This window comes from Trichogramma pretiosum, unplaced genomic scaffold (genome assembly GCF_000599845.2).
Source record: "Trichogramma pretiosum strain Unisexual culture from Peru unplaced genomic scaffold, Tpre_2.0 scaffold3, whole genome shotgun sequence".
Taxonomy (NCBI): Eukaryota; Metazoa; Arthropoda; class Insecta; order Hymenoptera; family Trichogrammatidae; genus Trichogramma; species Trichogramma pretiosum.
Window position 1 is genome coordinate 2,383,041 of NW_019641698.1, and position 26,537 is coordinate 2,409,577.

The 26,537-nt window shown below is 38.3% G+C and overlaps 3 protein-coding genes across 5 annotated transcripts; 2 read left to right on the top strand and 1 right to left on the bottom strand.

Moving 5' to 3' along the window:
• The first annotated feature begins 902 nt into the window (after nt 1–902).
• LOC106650300 (ribonuclease T2-like) lies at nt 903–3,930 on the top strand. The gene is made up of 3 exons (XM_014368228.2): nt 903–1,011; nt 1,078–1,717; nt 1,791–3,930. Exons 1-3 carry the CDS (start codon nt 929–931, stop codon nt 1,971–1,973), a joined length of 906 nt encoding a protein of 301 aa, XP_014223714.1. The 5' UTR covers nt 903–928; the 3' UTR covers nt 1,974–3,930.
• On the bottom strand, nt 2,890–22,076 carry LOC106650337 (LIRP). Of its 3 annotated transcripts, XM_014368273.2 has the most exons (4): nt 21,772–22,076; nt 12,829–13,003; nt 5,995–6,232; nt 2,890–5,180 (listed from the first exon to the last, which is right to left on the bottom strand). In XM_014368273.2, the coding sequence occupies exons 3-4, from the start codon at nt 6,230–6,232 to the stop codon at nt 4,990–4,992; spliced, it is 429 nt and encodes a 142-aa protein (XP_014223759.1). In that variant the 5' UTR covers nt 12,829–13,003; nt 21,772–22,076; the 3' UTR covers nt 2,890–4,989. The 3 variants fall into 3 exon arrangements, with proteins under 3 accessions (XP_014223759.1, XP_014223758.1, XP_014223756.1); XM_014368272.2 differs by lacking the exon at nt 12,829–13,003; XM_014368270.2 differs by lacking the exon at nt 21,772–22,076 and having other exon boundaries at nt 12,829–14,007.
• On the top strand, nt 7,585–8,579 carry LOC111694377 (ribonuclease T2-like). Its single transcript, XM_023462322.1, has 2 exons — nt 7,585–8,259; nt 8,339–8,579. The coding sequence occupies exons 1-2, from the start codon at nt 7,585–7,587 to the stop codon at nt 8,531–8,533; spliced, it is 870 nt and encodes a 289-aa protein (XP_023318090.1). The 3' UTR covers nt 8,534–8,579.
• Nucleotides 22,077–26,537: the final 4,461 nt, after the last annotated feature.

Below are 26,537 nucleotides of genomic sequence, written 5' to 3' on the forward strand. Positions count from 1 at the left end.
TTTGAAGGGTGTCAAAAATCGAAGTATTGGTCGATTGAATGAAAAACAGGAATAGAAGAAAATATCAATATTTGCTAAATATTTTTGTTTTAAATCTCCAAAATTTTCTTGAGTTACCATGTGCTGTAAAATGAAATCTCAAACGAATCGTTTATAATCAATATTATTCTTCCTTTATTGTTTAAAATTATATATTATATAGATATTTACTCATTAAAAAAATCAAATAAATATTAACTTGGAATCAGGTAAGAAAAAATAAAAAATTACTGTTTCACGCATCCAGTCATTTTACGCCAAGAAAAAAAGGTGAACACTCATGGATTCATGGATACCTCATCATAAAAATACACATAACATTTTCAATTGGGAAATCTTAACGTTTTCATCATAAAAATAATAGATTATCTCAGTTTTTCCAAAAATATTTGACGCCTTTTACATATCTGGTCATTTTCTATAACTCTAGGTTCAAGTATTTGGGTTTAAGGTAGAACCTATGTTCGCCACCATAAAGAAATAAATTTGAATGGCGATTCATAATTTATTTTGTTCTACAAAACTTAATCAAAATACTAAAAGATACAGATTTCTGCAATCAAATTTTAAATAATGTAATACACAAAATAATTTTTTGAAAACGTTTGATGTTACGAAATTTTTAAAATCAATTGAAATTGTAGTCTCTTCTAGTTATTTCTTACTCGCGATAGAAAAAAATTGATTATAATTTGGAACATTTACAATGTAAAATAATTTAAAACGATTTTGAGTTGTAAAATTTTATATTTTCCAAATGACGTAAAATTGCAATAAAATAGTCACGTGGCTAATAAAATATCAGCTATAGTCAACTGGAATATTTTCATATTCACAACAAGTTCCGAACATGTAAAGTTTAGTTAAATATTTAAAAATAAAAATTACCATGATGCTTCGTGAATGTGTAGCAACTTTCATTTTCTTAATAATCAGTGGTCATTTTATGAATTCTTGCAGTAGGAAAATAACGTAAGTACGATAAAAATCTTTAAACGATTTTACCAATAATAACTCTTGAACGGATATGTTGCAAAGTGAAAAAGACATGGACTTCGAGAAGGACATTTCCAAAGAGGCAGAGATGGATACCGTCCCAAAGAAACCTCCAATAGAACCGGAAACTTTTTACGATTATTTCATGTTAACGTTAAATTGGCCTCAGACCAATTGTTATTTGTACCAAAACAAAAAATTACATCAGAGAATGCTAGCAATTGAGAAAAATTGCAGCGAATGCAACATGCCATTAGACAGATACAAGTGGACAATTCACGGCTTGTGGCCAAGTAATGATAAACTAATATGGACTCCGGAAGCAGAAGGAAAGATACTTAATTGCAAGAAGAAAAGAGATGCTTTCAATATAAATGCTAACACTACATTAGCAAATAATCTAAATACTCATCTGATTACTTTCGGTCGCAGTAAAAAAAATATCGCATTACATGAGCATGAGTGGAACAAGCACGGTACCTGTGTGAAGGATAGAGAAGATATGAACAGCCAAGAAAAGTATTTTGAAAAGACCATAGAGCTTTTCAAGAAATACGACCCCAGTCAATATCTGAAAGATATGGAAATCATGCCAGGACAATCTTACGAATTTAAAAAGCTACACAACGTTTTGAAAGAATTTCTGCATGGGGCTGTTCCAAACATTACCTGCGTTGAAACGGTTCGTAAAAATAAAATTTTTGAATTTAATACTAATTGAAATGTTAAATTTACAAAACGGGTTCGAATTGCAGGTAGAAGGTGATCAATACCTCCATGAGATACGTATTTGTCTGGACAAAGGATTGCTTGAACCAATAAACTGCGAAACTCCTGTCAATCCAGCTGCCCCAACATTAGGTGTATGCGAAGAGAAATATCATGTTATCTATCCAGAAAATAAAAAACCTTGTCCAGGTTTTATCTCTATATCTTAGAATTTTACTTGAAAACTTTTAGCTGACTTGTAAAAATATGTCCCAAAAAAAATGCTGTCAATGAATTTGATAATGAAAACCACCTCAAAGCTTCAACAAACAAAAAATCTTTTTTTCTAGGAGGGATCCCTATTTTTATAGCAGATTGGAAAGAACTGAAAATTTTACGTTCGAATATGTCTTTCATTTTTTTTTCAATGCTATTTGAAAGGAACAACAATAACAAATACATCCCAAATATTAACTTAAGTTTTGCTAAAAAACTCAAACAACATTTTTCAATCGTTTCAATTATGTTTTTTTCTAATATTTTCAATACATTTTCTAGAAATCTGTACTCGATAAATCTTACATGAGATACATAAAGAAAAATTTAATTATTTTCCCAAAATTTGATCTAAAATTAAGAAGGATTTCGAATGTTGCACATTTGAAATGATCTTGATAAATACAATATGAGACATATTCGATTATTTATTTCTCTTTTTGAATTTTCAATAAAAAATAGGGTTTTCTATTTGAAAAATAGTTCTTTGGTTTGCTGAAACTTTGAAATAATGTTAAGGTCAAATTCAAGGTTATAATTAGATTCTTCTTGAAAAAATGGGGGATAGTGATTCTGATTTTTCTTTCGTGCTCACTCCGCGAGTTGTCGAAGGGTTACCATATTTTTAGTGTCACCCTGCTTGATATTTTAGGGTATGATAAATAACAAAAAATAGACTCAATCGTACTTGTTCGTTTCAGTTCATTTGTCAAATAATTCATAATAAGGTAAATGAGTAATTATAGATGTCAGCAAAGAATCCTACTATGCAACGATATGATGATTCATAATTTGTTAATAATTTATAAATAAAACACATCTTTGTAAAATTAGAAAAATCAGCTACGGACATATTGAAACAATAAAAAATCAATGCAAATATAGTTTATTATCGTTTACAATTCAAATTCAAAAATTAAATAATTATTATGTGTAATTACAATGGTACATAGTCTTATATAAGAAATATCTCATTAGATGTTAATAGTCGATACACGAGCCTACAAAATCAATATATGGAAGCAGCAACATATGTTGATATGAATATTCAATGTAATCATAGGACTATTATATATTAATTGTATAAACAGTACTTCTTTCGTCCTTTCCCTTAACATTTATAGAAAATTTTTCAAGATACAGTAGTTTATTAAAACAATAACAATAAAAGTTGTTATCCGTTCCAAGTATTTGATTGCAAAGTCGAGCAAGAACAAAAATTTTGGTTATCCAAAAATAAAACCATTAAAATATATATATTCAAAAACTATACTTGATGTATCCGCGTGAGTTATATATTTTTATCCAAGTTATGTTCAAAGGGAAAAAATAGAAAGTACCATTTAAACTTTTAACTGAAGTCAATAAATGTATCATTCAAGTTTTATAAAAAAAAAAAAATTTTGCATTGCATTGATAATTAATGAAATTTACAATAGTGTGACGAAAAAAATTTCCTCTATAATTAAAAGTAGTCTCAGTACAGTCAGAGCTATTTCCATCGTGTCACAGCCTCTTTAAACAAAAAAATCTAACTCTGAAAATCACGTTTTATAAAATAACTAATAACACAATCGCAATAATTAATTAAGTTTTTTTTTCGATGCGTGACCATATAAACGTACAGTACCAGAGATTTCAAATGTTAAAAAATTAATGTGATCGAAATTTTTTTCCGCACAAATTGTTCACAAAATGTTACGTAAAAGTAAATGATGATTTTTCAATAAAATCATTCTTATCCAGCAGTTGAAATTAGATTGGGAAACCTACGTATTTACAAGTTTCTAAAAAATGTTTTCTAAAACCTTAATTTTAAATGCAACAATCGTGCTTTGATCAACTCGTCGAATTGCATATTAGCACAATAATAACAATTTTACCATCACGATGTTTTTCATAATAAACGTACAAAAATAATTCCATTCTTCATCATTATTATTTCTGCGAATATCTTGCATTTAAATCGAACGATGTAATAATGCAATAAAAACTAAATTAAACGCTTAAAAATACTTCATAAGCAAGAATAAATACAATAGAATAAAAGGTTTACGTTAATAGTTACCGCTTCTTAATTTTTAATAGAATACTATTAAAATTCTCTCTGTGTTTTCATTTTTCATTTAATATATAAAATAATAACGGAATACTGATACAAAATTGCATCGTTTACGTGTCATATAATACAAGACAGCTTCGTCAACAACGATTCACAATATATCCATTCTCTCTCACGACAATATACGATGGAATATAATTCTGGTAGCTTGGCCATATACTTATTTTCACAATATTAAAAATTAACGGGATTTCGAATGTTGCGAAGATAATCTTACTCGCTAAATAGTCAGCTCATAAAAGTTTTATTAAACCAAGCATCGTGTATATCGAAGTGAATTAGTCGCATGAATTGGATAAAAAAAATATTCACGTATAGCGTTAAAATGAAGTGGCTCCGTCGATACTTTCGAGCGACTAAAAAAGAAAAAAAAAGAAAAGGAAAAGAACGTATTCGACAATGCTAAATTCAAATGTTTATTAAAGATATTTTTACTCGTTATACTCGAGAAAAACTTAGCGATGATGAAGATATTGAAATTCAGACGGTCAAGTGAATTTTTAAAAATCATATTGCATTTGTCAAGTTAAGGGGCCAAACTCAACTGTGGAATATATATTTTTCTATGCAAAAGTTAAATCAACAATGTCGGAACGAATTTACATCTAATTGTGAATTTGTAGGGTGTGTACACTTGGACCACCTCAATGCGATCGCGATGGTTTTACAATCGCTTGTACAACAAAATCATGAGTACCGGGGGCTACAGTAAGCTTCGAGTTTCCTGCATCATTACTTAATCGTATTCTTTCATTTTGTCAGGCATTACTTTTTTTGTTGGGCTAGAAAAAATAGCAGGGTACCTAAGTGCGCGAATATGTGTGTTGAGTGGGTGCGCGTAACCTCGATTAGCCGCAATAGCTCAACAGCTCTTCGAGACTGCAAGGCTTCACGCAGCACTCGTCGTGGACGCCGCGTGACTCTCGCCGGAAACGGCCAGCTCCGAATCTGCCGGTGATCATGGCCATGGCGTTTGATCGCGATCTGAATGGATAAGAGTCGTCGTTGCTCCACTCGTTCCAGTCCTCGGTGTCCATTTCTGCAAACGGAGGCACAATGATAAATGATTATTGCATTTTGTTATAAATCAGTAAGAAAATAGATTATTTTTCAAGGAATAATTTAGGATTGGAATTATCGTTCAATAGTTTAGTTTCTCGCAAAATTTAAAATATTTTTACTGTGCAGACTTTGAAAGTTTATACCTCTTTTAAGTCAAGAAGTCATTTTACTGATACTTAATTGTACGAATTATTTTCATACACGATCACTCGCTGAAATCTAACGCGACCTTATTTTGAGGATCTGTCATCGGAATTTTCACGAAGTTTTTAACGAATTTATACGAATCTATGAATCTGTACACGTAAAATTGCGTATTTTAAAATGTGTTGGAAAAACTTGTTGGGTAAAAAATTAAGCTCGTATTCAGTCTCAGTGAGCTAGTTGATCTAAGGCTCAAAACATTTTTTTACAAACCAACGTAATTTTCTTCAAAACAATAACAAAAAAGAAGAATGATTCGATCGTTAGCAACAAAAATAATCGAAAATAATGAAATATTATTAGTGCAATTGCATTGCCCATCGCTCCGACAGATTTCGATTACTCTCGGGTTAATGTACAAACTTGAACGGTGGCGTTTCGAGCGTCGAATCAAAGTTCGCGACAGACCGTCCGTCGCGTGCCTCTCAAGAAAACAGTTCAATTTACCAAAGAGGCGTCCCAATATATGAATAGACAATTCGAATGAGATATCAAGCTCGTAAACGGAGAGCCCAGTTGGCAAGTTAGTAGACAAACAAAGATTGACGTGGACATCCATGTATATTTATTTGTGCGCTAGGACAAACCTTGGCCGCTCTTCTTGTATAGGGGCTTGTTGTAGTGACCCTTGCAGACGAGCTGGAGCGTGTGCGACAGTAGCTTGCCGCAATACTGCGACGGGCCTTGGCGCTTTAGCGGTTGCTGCTGTGGCTGCTGCTGCTGCTGTTGATACTGATAGACGTCCGATTGCGCTTTCGCTAATTGCAAGACGACCAGTGCCAGGAGGGCAAGAATCAAAAAGCCGTTAAACCGATGAGTGGACATCTGCAATAAATATTCAATCAATATAACACATAGATGCGCTATGGTGTACGTTTGTGTATCGATTAGGGCTGTGCGAGTACCCGAGTTTTCGAGTTCGAGTCGAGTCGGGAAAATGTGAGTACTCGAGCTTTTTCGAGTACTCGCAATATATATTTAAGTTTTAAGTAAATAAATGATGAATTACCAGTCTCTAGATCACCTCCTTTTGTATGTTCGTGCTTATAAGTGTGATATTCGCAGCGTATTGGATTGAAAGAAGAAAATAATTTAATAGTACCGTACTTCATCACACTTATAAGCACGGACACACAAAAGGAGGTGGTCTAGAGACTGTGAATTCATCATTTATTTATTTACTTAAAACTTTAATATATATTTCGAATACTCTAAAAACTCGAGTATTCGAAAAAAAATCGAGTACCCGAAAAAACTCGAGTACTCAAAAAATCGAGTACTCGACTCGAACTCGAGGAAAAATCTCGAACTCGACGAGTCGAGTTTTTTCGAGTACTCGCACAGCCCCAGTACTGATGAACGACGTCACCGATTAATTTAATTGATATCGAGGCGATCTATATTGATGGAGTTTTCATGGTTACAATCGGTACGATGGTACGATGTACATTTGTGTACATCGATTGATGCATTTTTTTCGTTTTTCTTTGCGGCAACAAAAATGGCAGACACGTGGAAAGCTCATTACATTTTGGAATGAAAAATTGTTTAATACTTGGAAGTGCGAGAAAATTAACAGGTTTTAAGGTTTACTACGCATCATATTAAAGCAAAGAATATTTTTTTGAATTTTTCATTTTATGCTAGAAAATATACAATTATCTATAGTCGCCAACCATTAAATTAATGCTATAATATTTATCTACAAAAAACTAGCACCATAAGTCAATAAACAAAAAAATGTATTGAAAACGTTGGATCTAACAAAATTGCCAAAATTAATTGACTTCATTCTATTGAAGATTATGTACGCATGACCAAAAAAATTAAAAATAATTTCCGGAAAGCGTATAGAATAATTAAAAGCTATTCGAACTTGAGAAGTTTTTATATTCTCCAAATGACGTACAATTTTAATATTACAGTCACGTTTATAATAAAATATATGCTTATATATATGTTCAACTGAAATACTTTGATATTCACCAAAAGTTCGCAACGTATACAGTTTATGTACAATTTTTAAAACTAATCACACCGCAATGATATTATTACGCCAATTTATTGCAATATTCATCTTCTTAATAATCAGTGATCGTTTTATGAATTCGCATAGTAGAGAAATAATGTAAGTATGATAAAAATTATTATACAAATTTATCCATACTAACTTAAGAATGGATGTGTTGCAAAGTAACAGAAACGTGGATTCTGAGACATTGGTACTGGACATTTTCAAAGTGGGGAAGAATAAACCAAAAACAAATGACATTTTCTACGAGAAAACTTTTTACGATTACCTTGTTTTGTCATTAATGTGGCCTCAAACCAATTGTTATTTCTACAATTCTAAAGATGCAGATAATAAATTGAACGTAAATCTGTTAACGCAACTGATTGAGAAAGATTGCAGTGTATGTGACATGCCATCAAACATATACAAATGGACAATTCACGGCTTGTGGCCAAGTAATGATGCACTGTTAGAGCGTGAAAAAAAAGGAAAGATATATTCTTGCCACAGCGAACACAATACATACACGACAGAGTCTATATCGCATTTAGCGGAGGATTTACGTATTAACTGGATTTCTTACAATAATCAGCATTCTAGCAACAATCTGCAACGGCATGAGTGGAAGAAGCACGGTACTTGTACGAAAAGGATCCAAATGGACCGTCCACATAGTTTCTTTCAAGAGACCATAAAACTTTACCATCATCACGATCCTAGTAATTTACTAGAAGATTTACTAAAAGAAAAGAGAGACGGAGATTCATACCAAATTGAAGATTTACGCAATGTTCTAAAACAAAAACTAGCTACTCCCAGATTCATATGTATGAAAACGGTTCGTAAAAAAACGTGCTATTTAATTCTGACTTGAGTACTTAATTAACGAAAAACGGGGTTTTAATAATAATCCACAGACGGAAAGCAACGGACAGCAAAATCAATACCTGTTAGAGATACGTATATGCCTGGACAAAATTAATCTACAACCAATTGATTGCAGTAACATAGATCGAAATAGATGTGATGATACGAAGCCTGTTATCTATCTGGCGAATAAGAGACCTTGCCCTGGCAAAAAACATATACGTCCCAAAGTACATGGGAAATAAGAAAGTATCTAATGTATTTACTTGCGTGATTTTAATTCGGTAACGAGCAGGAAAGTTAAATCTTTTCATTATCAAAAATTAAATCTTTTAAATCATCGCTTCCTGCTACTTTTCGGCTGACTTTCCATCCCACTATTGAAGAAATTTGAAAAGTAATGTAATTGTGATGAACGTCTTCAGAATTTCGCTCTAATCTTTGTTATGCTCTAGAATGAGCTAGGAAGCTCCAATCGAAATTTTGCGACTGTCAAAATTTATTAAAATTTGACAAGGAATTCGAAAAAAAATTTTTCAAATTTTTTTACCGGAACCTCTGGGTTCCAGGAACCGTTTTTCATAAAAATAGCGTTTTTTAGCCATAGATGCTATCGCCTTCAATTAAAAAATTTGAAAAAATTCAAGGTTATGTATTTTGACCTGAAAAACAAGAAAAAAATTTTTCCAGATTTTTTAAAGCTTCATATCGCCCTAAAAAAATTATTTTCGTAAAAAAAGGGCGTTTTTCGGCTAAAAACCGCCAGCGCTCTGTCTGAAAAAATCTGAAAAAATTTGAGGTTATGTATTTTGATGTCAAAAATAATTGGAAAAAAAGATCGGGCTTTGTATTGCATCGTAGTGCCGTATATGAATTTTCAAAATTTTCAATAATTTTTTCTGAAGGCCTGAAGCACTCGAAAAATCTGAAAAAATTCAAGGTTGTTTGGATTGTTGAAAAGTATTTTTGTGAATTTTTTCAGATTTTTTAATTGCTTCAGGCCTTCAGAAAAAATATAGATAGAAAATGGACGTTTATACCGGAAGTGGGGGGTAGGAGGGGGGAGGGGGTCTAAAATTTTGGTTTTGGGTCTTTTTTACCATGTACTATAACATACCAAAAGCGCGTCAAGATCGGTGACATACGAGCGCAGGTTTATTTAAAAAATTCTGAGCCTTACCCATATATATAAATCGCCGTGCACTCTTGCCTCCCGCGATTTTCCTCGCGGAAATTGCCGCAGCGCTCGCGACTTGGTGCGCACGATTTTGAGCACTGAGCGTTTCGAGCTCGCGTGCACCGAACATGAGCGTCCACGATATGTGGACCACAAACAAACAAAATCCATCTGTATACTCGCGCCAGCAGCAGATAACAATTTCTCTGACTTTACTCGATGTAATGACGAAACATGAGTCAAGACAATGGCGCACATGAACGCGAAATATCGTATCGCGTCGCTCGCAAGGGACAGGATTCATGCGCGTTATCGAGCAAAAAATATAAAGAAAAAAATCAAAGGACAACGTTCGCAGTCGCTACTGTCGTTTGTTCGATCATCCGCGAATGGCGCTTGGCTTGTTTTATCACCATAATGTATGGTATATAAATATCGACCAAATGTAATGTGCACAATGCGCAGTAAACTTTTCGCGTATACTTATACGATCGAGTTCAGAGACCGAAATCGCGTCGTGGTGCGTGGTACACGCTGGATACTATATGTACAAAGCTGGATCGCAACGTTAGCGACCCTTTTCCGTCGCGATCTCGAGACCAGATAACTCGTGGCGCGAATATTTCACCGATGTAGAATTTCTATGATAATACGTGTGTATCGCACACTTTAATTTTATGTACGCACGCAGGCACCAGCGGGCAGGGTGTAAAGCAGTAGCAATTTCAAAAACGATCGATTCGCCACTTATTCCGCCAGTCGAGCGCGAGCTTTTTTCAAAATTCCATGTTATTATAATAAGTCAAGCGATATCGGTAAAGTATATTCAAAAATTGATATTACGAACGGGCGAACGCAATCTTCACCTGAACGGTATACTATACGCATGTATTTCTGTACTACATAAACCGATCGAGCCGTTCGAGCGCTCGGCGTTTTCCAAGTCAACGACTGCTGCAACGACAACAACAACAACAACAATAACAGCAACAGCAACAACAACCACATCGAGATAAAGAGGTGAAAGACTGCATCTCGAACAGGAAATTTTGCACTCGATTTGGAATCGCGCGTGAGTCCATAACAATCGTTATTTATCGTGCATTGAAATATACTCGCCCGACCGATTCCACGGCGCTGCTACACATACGAGTATATACTTAATAGATCGGCGCTGACGATAAGAGCGATATCCTCGAGAGTGGAAAACACGAAGAATTTATTCGTTCGATCACGCCGGGGCTTGTTATTATGCATAATATGGTCACATGTATATGGTGCAAAATATACATATATACGAAGCTGTCGCGTTGCACAGGATGATGATCCGATCCGAGGTAAATCGGTACCGGCTTAATGTTATTATACATGTGAGTGAGCGCGTGTGTGTGTCGTTAAGGCGCCACAAGCGTGTATTTATCGTGCTTATAAACCTGCGCGCATACCTGCAGGCTGCCTGTCGCGCGCCCGACGACTGGATTTTATTTATAAACCGATGCAGATACTTTGCATTCAAAAATAAACTCTTAAACATACATACGCGCGCGCACGCACAGAAGCGAGCACACGGACGGACGCTCGTGTACAGGCGAGCGATATATGCACTCATACTCGCGATCGAGCACATGCACAATCGATTTTTATGTATTTTTCTTTTCAACTCTTTTCTTTTTCGCCTTTTTTCGTGCTTTTGCGTGGTATTCAAGAATTTGTCGTAAATATTTGGAAAATCGAGCGATAAATTTTAATCGACCTCTGCTTCTTTAATATCGTCGTGTTCTTTTTTGCTCATTTTGTTTATTGTTGCTCGATACGTACATGTTATTATTTACATTTGATTGCTCTCAAAACGACGCGGAGACGCGATATACGAAGCCGAGCTGAGATCGACGATTGGCCGGCCGCGGAGAGATAGAGAGCGGATGTCATATACAGCTCGTGTTCTTTGCGTAGGCAGGTGACAATATATGAGTAATTTATTATGACACCCCCCTTGCGAAAAAGAAAAAAATACCAGCGACATTTTTCATGAGGTATTCTAAGAATGCCCAAGGCTTTTTATATGTGTATGATTATTTTTGCGCTATGCCCCCCCGTGATATCAGAATTTATTTTTAATATCGCGAAGCTATCAGATCGCGATGAAAGTTTATTTTTAATGAGAAAAGAAAATAAAAATAAGAAAAGAAGGAACGACGATATATATAATCTCCGCGTTACTCTGTTGCTGCGCTGCGCGTTCGCGAGGCGTCAACGATAAACAGCAACGACAGCTGCAGCAGCAGAAAGCGAGAAAAACGCAAAATGCGAATTGAGAAATTATTCTTGACAGATAACAAACAAAACATTAAATGCCACCGCATTAGACATGCTGGTTTTCTCCCGAAAGAAATAAACACGATTGTACCTGATTCCCGTATTTCCGGTTTGTTTCGCTTCGCTCGCGCGATCGGTTTACTCATAATAAACAAACGAACAAATTGAAGCTCGAAGCGAGATGGTATTCGCGTAAGCTCGTGCATAAATTGCATCTTTCCGAGTAGGTGTATGCAGCAGACAACGACAACGGATGGGCAATGATCGCGCGTGGCGCAGTTTTCAATACAGGTATGCGCGCGAGTATTATTGCAGCTCGTCGCCGCGATCGTGTGACATTACGCGCTTTTGTTCTCGCGCGAGAGTATCGCAACCGGCAGCACCCTACTACCTATAGTAGTGTTAATATAACACTGGCATGCATACAGAGGCCTATCAAGGAATGTTCGGGGGGGAAAAAAACGAAAGCAATGCTGCCACCGAGATTTTGCACTATATAACTATGTGTAATCTACATTGATAACGTTGGCGCGCGCCTCTGAAAACTGGTTCTAAATGAAAAACAAGTTATATAAATAGACGCGCACTCCAGTGGCAGCTGACCATTGATAGCTCTCGGCTTTACTATTACAGGCTGCTGCTGCCGCTGCTGCAATGTTATAGTTCCTCATTGAAAGCTCTCTTGATCCCCGAGCATGTATATAACGTATATACAGCAGTCACGCATCTGCGTGCGATACGATCTTTCTCCCGTTTCATTGAAATTTATTCCGCGTTACTCACTACTTTGTGTTTGATACGAGAGCGGCCGGCGCTATGTGATCGACGCGCGTATTTTTTTATACTTTATTTATTTATTTATTTATTTTTTTATAATATTTCAACTATGCCGATGCCAATGGTTCTTTTTGGCGTTTATAGTTTGGCCACTGCACGATTTTTAGAAATGAGTCAAGTGGCCAGAATTTTCGTGAAACAATGATACGCGAGAATGATGCGCGGCACATAACAAAACGAATAGTTAAAATTGAGAAAAATTAAACTTACTTAGATTAGCTGTGTTGGATTTCGGTGCGAGGATACGAAAAAAGAAATTAATCAAAAATGCGACGAGATTCTGCGATTCGGCGCCCACGGACCTGCTGCTGCTGCTGCTGCTGTCTATGTATGGGTTGTTGACGCAAAGTCAATGACTGTCGATGACGATGACGATGCCGAACGACTGATGAAGCACAGTAAAAGTCATATTCCGGCCCCCGACGCAACGTCAATATAATGTTGGAAAACAAAATTCACGGCTTTTGCGGGCAAATAATGAAGAGAGCGCGAAAAAAAAAATTAACAAATAAATCACGTCAACAAACGCATTTACGCCTATGTATAACAAACAAATAACCAAACGATGATATCATTCGTGTGTGCTGGCGATGGTGCGTATATCTATCACTTTTTTATATCACAGTCAGGTGAACTTTTTTCCCCTCGATTTTCCCTTCTTTATCTTTGCTCTTGCTGCCGATTTTGACCTCCTTGGATAATCGTGATTGATATGTCTGACGGACGCCAAGTCGATCTCTTGAGCTGTTCAATCGTTGCGGGCTGCATCCACGAGAGATTTCGGCTACGATGCATTTATGTCGGTTGTATGAAAAGCACGACGATTACGAGGCGCGAACACTCAACTTGTATATGGACTATGCACACGATCGCGAGAGATGAAATGTGCCTGCGGATCGTTTCCTCGTCAGAGCGCGCGGCTAATACACTTCTGCGGATCGTCAGCTGATCGCTCGGCCTCTATATACATGTACACATACCGATATTACATTCACTGAAGTTCTTGTTTGTTTGTTTTTTCTCTCAATGGAAAAGCAAGAGTTGGAGGGGGATCGGCGATACGATACGCTTTGAAAAAAAATTAATCTCTCTCTCGCGCTCTCTTGCTTTTTCTCTCTCTCTCTCTTTCTCTCTCTGTATCTCCGGCGTCCACGAGTCTCGTTCCTTCTCACGTTTTTTTTTCTATACGCGCGCTTTTTTCTCTCCTTCCTTTTTGCACGTAAGAATAATTTTGACGGACAGAGACGAGGTTGTCAGTTGACAAGACAGCAGCAGCGGAGCAGCATTAGAAGCCGGTGCAGAGCTTACTAAATGAGATGACAACTACGACGACGACGACGACGACGACGACGACGATGATGGAAGTTTTCGCGCGTCAAAAGGTGGTTGTACTCTGCACGCCTGGCTTGTAATGCCACCGTAACAGCAGCAGCCACTGAGACTGTGTGGTGTCCGGGCTCGAGCTCGGTCGCGTGAAATAAATATATATACGCGGGAGCGAAAGAGAGAGAGAGAGAGACCGAGGAGTCGCAAAGTGGTGGCTACGAGGCAAAAGAGAGGGCCCTATGACGACGACGACGTCCCGGTGACGGGATAATAGGTCTGTCGTGCACACGCAGAGACACATGCCGCAGCAGGCATCGTGACGAAAAATGAAAATAAATAAATATATAAGTACAAAAGAAAAAGCGAGCGAGAGAGGAATGAATCAGTAATAATAATTATATATAGCCGGGCACGCGAAAGAAAGAGAGGGATAAGGCCGAGTCGTATATTATGAAGCTGCCTCCTCCTCGACGATGATTTACTCGCTGCACGCATATATCGACCTGCCTTTACAGTTTATTATACACACATGTGCAGTTTGCCCAGCTCGATCTCTGAATCATTGCGAATTATCGTTATCCGTGATACCGTGCGTGCCTTGATTTTCTGCGCGCCTCTCTCGCCTCGCTGCAGTCGCAGTTGCGAGCATAACAGCTGATACGCGTCGACGCCGCCGCCAGCCGAGTTATGCATTTGCACATACTCGACGCCGAGTGCGAACTGCGATTAAAAAGCTCTCGAGCGCGAAAATAGCCATGTATATTATACTGCACGCGATGTCTACGTGTTATGCGATTAGAGGGCTTACGTGCATCGCGGCACACTTTGCCGGCTGATCATTTGCATTTGTCAAATTCGTCAATTGTTCGAGAGAACGTTTTCAAAGCATCGTTTTTGTTGACTACTGTATAGATTATCTCAGAGTTTAGTGACCGAATCTAAATTCTGTCGTGTTCGATACTTCGTATAGTGCTTTTGAGAAATATTAAACGAAATCTTAGACGAAGCTCAGGGACTATGATGTCACCTAAAAAACACAATAAGATGAAGCACACAGCTGTCGAAGCTTAGTTGAAAATCATTCATTATTCTGAAGTTTTCAATAAAAACTGCTTACAGCTGTTTGAGCCGAATTTCTACTGATTTATAATTTCGCTATTATAGAAATTCCCAATTTGCTTTTTGATTATTCGCACTCCCTTTTCGACGTATCACGTACTGATTAACGTCTTTTGAATCGAAGATTTTCTGTACAGCTTTTATTAATAACTAATTCATATTTATGCGTAAATCTTTGTCTCTTTCGTACTTACCAAATTTTAGATTTAATGAAAGCCAATTTTACGCCCCAATGAAAATCGAAACGAAAAAATCTGCTTCATCTCATTGAATATTTTTATTTTTCTCTTATGATTGAATAATCATGTTATGGTTTACTTTTGTGCCATTTGTGTTGAAGCGAGATGTGAGAGAAAATGAAACGAAGTACGTACTCGTCTTAACACACATAACAAATTTATTTAAAAACACAATTTTGAGAACTACTTCTTAAGTTACAATTGAAATAATCGGTGTATGACGTTAGAAATTCGTTACTTCTTAAATTATACGTGCGATGATGAGATCATATATGGGTTGCAAGCTTATTAATCATTGTAAGCACGTTCGGTTCCATTGCAGATACTGAGTGCGAAGTAGCCTTCCGCAATCGAATCCAGATGATTTGCTGTCTGGTTGATACTTGCAAAGATCGCGAAATTAAAAATATCTCAGGTCCAGTGAATCCGCTGCTAAAACTATCTGACACTTTACACTATGAATTTGGATTTTTGCCCGTATTCATACTAAGGGTATACGGTAGTAGTTTCTGTAATTTTTTTTTTTTTTTTGATTTTTCTGTTTCAACTCAAATTCGATAGAGTCGCATGTTTAATTTTTACACTTATCGTGTTTTTGTTATTTTTACAAACTCCGTGTATTGTCTTTTGGTGTCTGAGCAAATCGTACTTTTGTCCAAATTTCTGCTCACAATTTTCGCATGCAAAATCTTTGCGACCTTCGTGGATTGTCAATTGATGTTTGAGCAAAGTACACTTACGTCCAAATTTTTTTTCGCATTTGTCGCATGGGTAATCTGTACGACCTTCGTGGACAGTTTTTTGGTGTTTGTTCAAATTGCTTTTATTCCCAAATTTTATTCCACACTTCTTGCATACGTAATCTTTGAGACCTTCGTGTACTGCCCTTTGGTGGACAAACAAATTCTGTTTTTGTGCAAATTCCTTATTGCATTTGTCACATGCGTAATCTTTCCGACTTTCGTGGACTATTTTTTGGTGTCTGAGCAAATTACTTCGGTCCCCAAATTTCTTATCGCAAATGTTGCATGCGTAATCTTTGCGACCTTCGTGTACTGCCCTCTGATGCATAAGCAAATGGTATTTATGTCCAAACTTCTTCTCGCACTTGTCACATCCGTAATCTTTCCGGCCTTCGTGGACTACCTTTTGGTGTGAAAGCAAAATCCATTTAAGTCCAAATTTTAGCTCGCACTTCTTGCACGCGAAATCCCTACGACCTTCGTGTACTGACTTGCGGTGCTTTAACAAATCTGATTTATGTCCAAATTTCTTTTCACATTGGTCACATGCGTAATCTTTCCGTCCTTCATGGACAGTTTTTTGGTGGGAAAGTAAAAGCCATCTATATCCGAACTTCTTCTTGCACTTGTCACATGTGTAATCTTTGCGACCTTCGTGAACTGTTCTTATGTGCCCGAGCAAATGACATTTATGTCTGAAATTATTACCGCATTTGTCACACGCGAAATCTTTTCGACCCTCGTGGAATGTTTTTAGATGTTTGATCAAAGTGTCTCGTCCCTCAAATTTCTTCTCGCACCTGTCACATGCATACTCTTTCCGTCCTTCGTGGACTCTCTTTTGGTGGGAATGTAAAAGCCATTTATATCCGAACTTCTTCTTGCACTCGTTACATTCGTAATCTTTGAAGCCTTCATGGACTGCTCTTGTGTGCGCGAGCAAATGACATTTATGTTTGAAGTTATTCCCGCAATAGTCGCATGCGAAATCTTTGCGACTTCCGTGTATTGTCTTTTGGTGTCTTATCAACTTCGATTTTTGTCCTCTTTTCTTTTCGCACTTAGCGTGGACTGCTTTTATATGCAAGAGCAAACTATATTTATTATCAAATCTCTTCGCGCACAATTCGCATAAGTAATTTTTGAAAACTTCGTGAAATATTCTATTGTGCTTGAGTAAATTTGATTTATTTTCAAATTTTCTCTCGCACTTGTTGCACGTGAAATCTGCACGATCTTTGTGTAGCAATTTTTGATGCGTACATAAACTCGATTTCTTCTCAAATTTCTTCTCACACTTGTCGCATGCGTAGTCTTTGCGGCTTTTGTGTACCGATATTTTGTGTCTACTCAAATGACTTCGGAACTCAAATTTTTTTTCGCACTTGTCGCATGCGAAATCTTTTTGTTCATTGTGAATCGTGTCTCGGTGTGTTAACATGTTTGATTCTAGTGTAAATGCCTCCTGGCAAATATCACAAACGTATTTTTTGTCGTTTGAAACCACAATGTCGACTTCATTTGAGTTATCTTTCGAGACTAATTCCTCGGATTTCTTACCAATTTTATCCATTTTGATGCCTAAATTTAACGATGGATCAATGTATTAAACGACAACGTTCAAACTAATTTATACTCACGATGAACATGATCAATCATGCCGAGGAACTATGTCAAAATCGTTTATGATAAGTTTGTTTACAATTAAATTTTCGATTTATCTGCTTATTCATTGTTCGTATGATATTTGAACTAGTTTGAAATTCTAATTGGGCGACTATTTCTTGGAAGAATTTTTCTCTGAGAACCAAAAAGTTCTTATAATTGATTCTAATTCGATGGGGTGGCACAAAAAAGTTTATTTTGACGTCTCGATCTCAGAAAACATACACGCAAACCCCTACGACTGACCGCTAGATGGCTTTATTTTAATTTTCAATAAACCACCATACAATGTAACAAAGATCGTACAATAGAGAAGCCTCTTAGGTAGCAGATGCCACTCATAATGCAATTCAATCTTTTCCGCCATATTAGGTAATTATATTTACTTGGCATGCTCACTTTGTAATATCTCAATTCGACCATACGTGCGCGTTTATGAGTGCAAAAAAGAGATCGAGAAAACGACATGGAATAGTCGCTGCTGCTTGCGGCTCTCGAGCGTCTCGTTTAAAGTCTTTATTATATCCACATGTAGATGTCCCTCCCCCCACACGTTTACTAGCTAGATATATAGCTCGCCAATGAAGTCGCCGCGTCGACGACCAGCGAGACGATGACGACGACGACGACGACGTGCTCAAGTGACCGGGTTGCTTTAAATTCAAAGCTGCCATTCGCAGTCTACATATAATAGCGTGTATACTGTACACATGCACGCTCGGTCCGCACAAGTACTCGTCGTAACTATTCAGCTGCTTTTGCATTTATAAGTACTTAAATAGGTGTCTTCGTCCTCGGCGCGAGTCTGCGGTCTACGAGCATGAAAGCAATCGATTCAGGGTGTTTGGTGTATTGTGTCGCAGTGCTTCTTGCGTCATTATTATACAGGCTTATGTATGTATGGAGAGAGAGAGACAGAATGTTGATGGTAATTATACGAGCGAAATCGTAATCGTCCGGCGGCTGCCATACACTGGAAGTGTCTAACGATGCGAATGCTTTCATCAAGGGCTTAAATCTCGATCTATTTTTAAGCTTCGAGAGATAAAGAGAGAGAGAGAGAGAGAGAGAGAGAGAGAGAGAGAGAGAGCATACTAGAGCGAGAGTACACTTGCACCCAAGAATGATGAAATCAATTTGAACAAGCGAGGTTCTCTCATTCTCGTTTCTCTGGTTTATTTTTTAGCCGCGCGCATCCTCGTCTGGATCGAAAGCTGAGTAAACAAATCGTTTGTTCGACCAACACATGTGTAATATAAGCTGCGCGTTGCACGAGGCACATGCTCTCACTTAGGCGTCCACGTGAGCGCACACGCACATACACAGATACGATTCAATACAGACATCTGTCTCACTTTGATGATTCGTGAAGAGGCGCGAGCGCAATCAAACGAGGATGATGATGATGATGATGATAAATAAATAAAATATGCAATCGTCGAAAGTCGCCAACTTTCATTACACTTTTCCGTCGTCGACGCTTGCCTGCGAGCCGCTTTATAAGCGCATAAGAGAGTGGTGGCGTCCGATCGGCGCGAGCGATCCTTTGCGGGCCGCGCGGATATATTTCTATTTTTCTTCGCTTTAATTGGACTGTTTGGGCTGCTGTAAGCTGCGAGCTGCGAGGATAGCATGCTTGCCATTTATCAAACGTTATTTCACGCGGCCTCTCTCGCACACTGTGACAGAGAGAGAGAGAGAGAGAGAGAGAGAGAGAGAGAGAGAGAGAGAGAAAGCGTCCGCGTTTTTATTAAAAAGTATTATTCATCGGTCGATATATAATAAGCGCGCTCTGACTTGGAACTTGGCGCGCTCGCGGGGATCATCGCGACAAACCGCATCGCGACGCCTGTATTATTTATATAACCATCTCCACGCGCGCACGCATTGATCTGCGTATATAAACGCGAGAATAAACAACAAATTTGTGCGATCAATTTTTTCGTAGCATCCCGAGCGCGTATTTACATTATTGTAAATGTGTGTTGTATGTGTATATCTTATGAAAGAGGCCCGCGCGGCAACATCGATCGTCACAACAGCCGTTCGCGCGTGTCCTCGTGCCAATATAATTCTTTATTTTTTTTTCTCCTCTCTTTGCTATTTTATTCAGCGAATTCAGCGCATGTCGGTGTGCACGAGACTAGCTCTAAATTCGGTCATTTATTCGGGGGGCTAGACATTTTTAAAACGAATGAATCGCAAATGAAAAATCCAGATGGTAAACAAGTAGCGCGCGGTGTATATCAATTATAACGTCAACGTGTACTCAACGCGATCGGACGCGACTTGCATAAAAAAATTATTATCCGAGTACGCGAGATAACGCGAGATGAAAGAATCGCTCAGCCCTCCGCGCATTTATCATAATTTTGCCTTCAACTTTTCCACCCCTTTCCCCGTCCCGAAGTGCAGCTGAGTGCGTGCGCGCACGTATTAAAGTTCACGCTAAAAGCTGCGTTCTATGCGAGGCCTCCGCGAACCTCATCTCCAAGCGGGTTTATCGTGATTATATATCATGCGCGCATCCCGCCGTAAGCGACCCGAACTTGCGCTACTTATTACAAAGCGCCCGGGTGCCTAAGTCGCGCTCGGCGGCGGTGCGTATATGCACGCAAGCTTTTTATCGTCGGCAACGCGCGCTGCTGTCTCTGTTTAATGTAGCGAGCGTACGAGTTCGTCGCCGTCGCCGTGCAAGAGCTTGCACGGGAGCTTGCAGAAGCTTGCAGTAATGACTAAATGGAAGCTAGCGTCGTCGCTACCGTCGCGACTTGAAAGGATCCCTTAAAGCGATGCGTGTCGAGATAGAGGGAGAAAGAGATAGAGAGAGCATCGCAAGCTCCTGCTTACACCTATATTGTACAGTAATTGTAAATGCGAGATGCCGCGTCTAGGAACGTCAAAACATTTTCCACCCTTCATATGATATGCGCGTACAGACCGAATGCGAGAGATCTAGGCTGCTTTTCGCGTTAAAATTTCATTGTGCGCAGAATTTCGTAGAGATATTATCGCGCGACCTGTCGTGTGAATAATTTATGTTACAATGATATAAACAATTCAGGATGTAATGCTGTGGAGCGCGACGCGACGAGTTGATGGAAGAATCAAAATACATTCTGTAAATAAAATGTAAACTCATTAATATTGGCACTCTTCACTGGCTTCGAACGGAAACCGTAGCTCGTTGCACAATTTCGTGAACGCGTAGCGCGTATGATCGGGGAAAGCAGTTTTCACGTTGCTACGTGTATTTACGCCGAAAATTTATGTGTAGTGAGCTAGGAAAACATTTGCAGCCGTGCAATTGCCAGGCTCGCGCGCCGCGCAATATTGCCTCGACGAGTGAAGTTGCCGCGCGCGCAACGGGGCTAAACTGAATTTCTTGTTTCTCCGCGGCAAATAACGCCTGCAACGCGGCGCGTGGTATACGTTACTCGGCGACGAAAAGCTCGATGCCTCTCTCTCTGGAAACGGCGCGTCGTTGCTTCGCAAATATACTACTAATATATATACACTCTACGTATCGCATGGCAAATATACCCCATTATGGCCTTGTGCGTGTACGCACGCAATTTCGAGAATATACATAAATTTCATGCGGTGCATTTTGCGCAAACGACCCGCGCGCTCGCGAGCAATTCTCGACTGACTTACGAGCTTTTAACATTGACCCGCGGTGTCGTTTGCGTTCTATACATTTTCACTCGATGATTTTGTACACGCTTCGTTCTTCCGCTATCGTCAAACTTCCGTTTACAGCACTACTCAATTAGACCATTTGATTTTTACATAAATAGAATAATCTTTTTTGATTCGCTCATTGTGTATCTTTCATGACTAATTTTTGATCAATTCATTAATAACCTTTATGTCGATACTGCCATTCTTCCCTTTGCTTTTATGACTTTGTTCGCCATCGATTACACAATAATTTAAATGATATATTTAGCAATTATTAAAATTCTTAGCGTCAAAAAACGAAAAAAATAAATAGTTTGCCGATAAATTCTTGACGCAGGTTTAAGTCACGCGGACGTAAATTTGGGCATAAAACTTACCTTGTCAAACGGGAGCGCTCGCGAGATAGCCTGCTCGCGGAAGATACGAATGAAGGATCCCGACGCAACGTCACTTTTCCAATAGTTGTGGCTGCAGCGAACCAAAAATCAAGGTACGGTATTTGAAAGTTTTCGCGTCAAAACTGACTCGAAGGGTGGCACGCCAAGATGCAAGAACAAACGATCCAAGCTCTAAAACGTTGCGATGTTTGTATTATATCGTAATGAAATAACAATAAATACAGTGGCAGGGATCGTCGCCGTCGCGCGCGCGCGCCTATCGTAAGTGTGTGCGAACGCGCCAATAAGACCTGCACTTGTGGCGTCTTAGAAGTAAACAGGAGTCGCTTTTATATCGCGCTAAAATCCCTTGAGCAACGTGTGCAATGCCGCAATTTATATATTATATACAAGGAACTCTGCTGCTGAGGCCGCGACCATTATAATACGTACTTAACGGCGAAAAAACCTTTTTATCGTCGGGCGCGCGCGGGTACATAGAATGCATAATAATGTGAAACGAGCCTCTGGCCATCTAATGCTGAGCTATTAGGACGTGTTCATTAAACAGTGTTTGTCAGCTGCGCGCTGAGCGTCTTTCTCTCTCTCTCTCTCCATTATATATAGCACGTATATATTGCAACAGCAGTGCACATAATCGAGCGTCAGCGCAGCGTCCTCGTGGCGCCGCGTGTAGCGCGCACACACCGTTCAACGCGATACACATAATGCATAGTCGATATATATAATATATAGCTACGTGTTTGTGCGTGTGTATGTGTGGCACGTTCGGCTTGCCTTTAAGATTGCTTCGAGCAACGTCGTGTAGACTTAAGGGTGCTCGACAGCCCATGCACTCGAGCACAGTGCCTTGGCTTGCAGATTATATATTATTAAGTCCTTCGCGTCACGCGTTTGCGTTTATCCATGAACCGATAAAGGGCGACAAACACTCTACACATACATATTCGAGTGCATCGAGCTTTAGCTTTGATTCGATCGCTCGTTATATATATAGAAAAATATTATAGCCTTCTACTGTTTTTCAATTTATCGAGTCCCTGAATTATAAGGAGCGCGCGGGGGAGGAGGCGCTAAGACTGCCGCTTATTACATTCGTCTCGTTAGAGATAATCGGATCGTGCCATGAACAAAAAAAAAAACAAACTTTCACAAGGTCGGCATTGGATGAGCGAGATTCAGCGATTTGTGCCCCTGACTGCAGCTCTCTCAGCTTTCCTGCGGAGCATGAAAAATCATTTACCCTTTTTACCTCGCTCTTTCTCTCTGGCTTTCGGGATAAACAGAATAACAATACGTATAGACGGAAAACAAGAAAGAACTGCAAAAATATACTTCCATTCTAGCCAATCTAGCCATTTTAGGTGGAAGTCAGGGAGGAGGGGGGGCAAACAGTCGCGCAGAATAGGCAAGAACAGAAATACATTTCCACTCGGGATGTGCCCGGAGTTTTTTACCCCGGAAACTTTCTCGTTTTCCACGTCGCTTAATTCGCAAGTTTTTGCGCCGCTGCCTCGATCATTCTAAATTCAACTTTTACAGCTGATCCTGCGGGGAAAAAGTTTGCCGCTGATCGTGCAATCTTATTAAGATTTCGGAGGGCCACGCGACGCCTCGGCCACATTTTTCTTCGCAAGGGGCTGTGGTAAATAAAATATCCTGGCATGCGACCCTGTCGATTGCTTATTTATGCGTATTTAAATCAAGATCAACTGTAAAATAGCCTCTTATTCTGCCGTTAAGCAGTTAATCGTTGTTTCTCGACGTTGCATCGAAAAAAGCTTCGATTTTTATGTCGCATTGTAATAAAAAATTTGAAAAGATTGATTATCTCGAATCATAGCCTCTTATATTATGAAGATAGAGCTAAGGTATATTTTGCTTCTGGCTTTAGAACGATACCTCTCTGGGCTGGAGTAACGAAGTAGAAAATCAACTACCAACTGATTAGATGTCAAAAAATAGTCAATATCTTGCGGCTATTTTTTATTAAAAATTTCTCTCGAGTATATCGCGTTTTTTTTCTTATAATTTATTTTTAAGACCTGTGACTGGTATAAGTTAACACAAACTTTCAAATAAACATCAGCACATAAAATATTATTAGTTTCATATTGATCGCTAGGTGGCGTACACCTTTCTCTATACTTTCTCATATATAAATACACTCGGCGACAAAATTATCGCAACAAAAAAATTCATCGAAATTTTGTCGATTTTCAAATGCTTCTATCTTGGGCTAGATTTATCGTATCGACACGCTTTTTTTTTTAATTTCTTGGAAATTTTGTCCTCTTTAAATCCATATAAAATAAGATTCGAGTTAATGTTGAGTTACCAGTAGTATTTGAGCGTGACACTAAAAATTACTGAAAAAAAATGACTGTTTGAACGTGTACCAGTACCACAGTAATTTTTCTATCGAAATCTAACATACACCATCGCAAAGTGCTCTTTTCAACGAGTAATTTAAAAAAAAAAGGACCTCTCTACGATTTTTTTAACGCCCTGTAGGTCGATTTGAAGGTACGGTTTGTGTACGCAAAATGTCCAGAAAATCGTCTTGATTTCAGCTAAACGCGGGATTTTCTGTTACGGGGGATATAGATTTAAAGAGGGCAAAATTTCCAAGAAATTAAAAAAAAAAGCGTCTCGATACGATAAACCTAGCCCAAGATAGAGGCATTTGAAATTTGACAAAATTTCAATGAATTTTTTTGTTGCGATAATTTTGTTGCCGAGTGTAATTAATAATTACTAATTATAGTCACGCATACATCTACTCGAAAATCTGACAAATCATTTATTTTTCGGACCCTAATACTGACGAAGGCTACAGCATCAATATCAACTCGTAATGTCGTAGAGATATCCGAGACTATAGCGACAGTAAACTTGAAAAACTAATTCGTGCGATTTTTCCCAATGAGTTTAATGGTTTTGAGCAACGAAATGAGCACAGCTCATTTAGCGCTCCCTTCGCCCATATCCGTATTATCATTGCGAAATTGAGAATCGATCGAGCGAGACGATTAGTCGTTGCATACCCGTTAGTCGAAAAAATCATCGCTGAATTCTCGGTAACAATAAGCCAAAAAGTTGCGGACGAGAAAATCGACAAACAGGTTTTTCTGCTATAAAGGAAAAAAAAATTCGCCGAACGCGCTCTCGCACGAGAACAACAAGGTATATATTATAGGCAGCAGCGTTGCAAGGCTCGTAAATTCACGGCTCACGTGCATCGTTTGCGTAAATATATATCTTTTAAAGCACTCGAAACGTAGGTGTACAGTATTATAACGATGATCCGCGCGAGCTTGGGCGCGGAAAGTTAGCCCTCGTCGTTGTGCGCTCAGCAAAAGTTGCCCCGCGCACGCAGCTGCGGAGCTTGTAAAATATATAACAAAAAAAAAAAAAAACGACTCGATCCTCGAGCGCATGCAGAGCTATATATCTAACTCGGTTATCATCATTATTACAATGGACTGCAAGTAGCTCGTACATGTGTGTGTGTGTGTGTGTGTGTGTGTGTGTGTGTGTCTGTGGGTGCTCCGTGCTTTGCAGCGCGCGGATAGATGCATTGACCGTACGGTCTACATTATATACAAAAGTTGCAAGTTTGTGCCCGTGCTGCAGACGTATTATACGCCGAGTACAAAGCCCTTATATACCACCAATAGCGCAAGCTCTCGTATACACTGATGCACGCGCACGCACACACATACACTTACGCACATAAAACTGCGCCGGGCTATACTCCGGCTGTGCACTGTAAGCTCGTAAAAGTCCATGCCTGATTCACTGCTTTTGTTATACGTACTTTTTCCTTAAGCTGTAGCGTGCGTGTGTGTATATATACCTCTCGCTACATACTATATAAACTACATAAAGCAGAAGCGAGAGTGTATCAAGCAGTTAAAATCGAATATGCACATTGACGTATGATCGTAAACAAAAAGTTAGCGAAGAGGGACAGAGAGAGAAAACTTGAAAGCTCTACGTGCATTTTTTCGATATTCCTATGCGTCCTTCTCATTTGTCCCAAATCCGAAGCGATCGTAATTATTGATGAAAAATCCGTGATTTACTTGCAAATAAATATTCAAAATATCTTAGGATAACTTTCACTGCGATTAAAGTTTTTATCTTATTGACTCGTGTAATTTTTTAATATTTTTATACTTACACGGAGCTTTATATTTAGCATTTTAATTGTTTTGTATTTATTCAGATTTTTAGGCGATTTCAATAAATGGAAAAACTATACATTACAGATGCACGAGCAGAAAAGAAAAAATGTATAATTCAAAAAAGTCGACCGTTTTACTTTGTTTTACAAAACCACGTGAATGAACCTGTACTCGAGGGTTCCTTTTGCACTGAACAGCAGATTAAATTGAATTTTTGATGTATTGTTTTTCACTTCGAGCGTAAAAGGGCGCAACATTTATTAAGAATAAATGTACTACGAGTGCCACGCATTATACGCAACTTGGATTAAAATGTTGTATTATTGAGGATAAATAATTAAAGTAATGATAAATGCATGAAATGGTTTTAAATATTTTTATAAAATGTTCTATTTATACAGCATATAAAACAATACTCTTTTGTTTCACATTGTATTCACACATTTTTAATTCTATACGACTATACCATCATCGTGTAACCCTCAATATTTTTCATATATTTTATTTATATATTTACTTTATATTATTCGGCGGGTTAATTTTTTTTCACATATA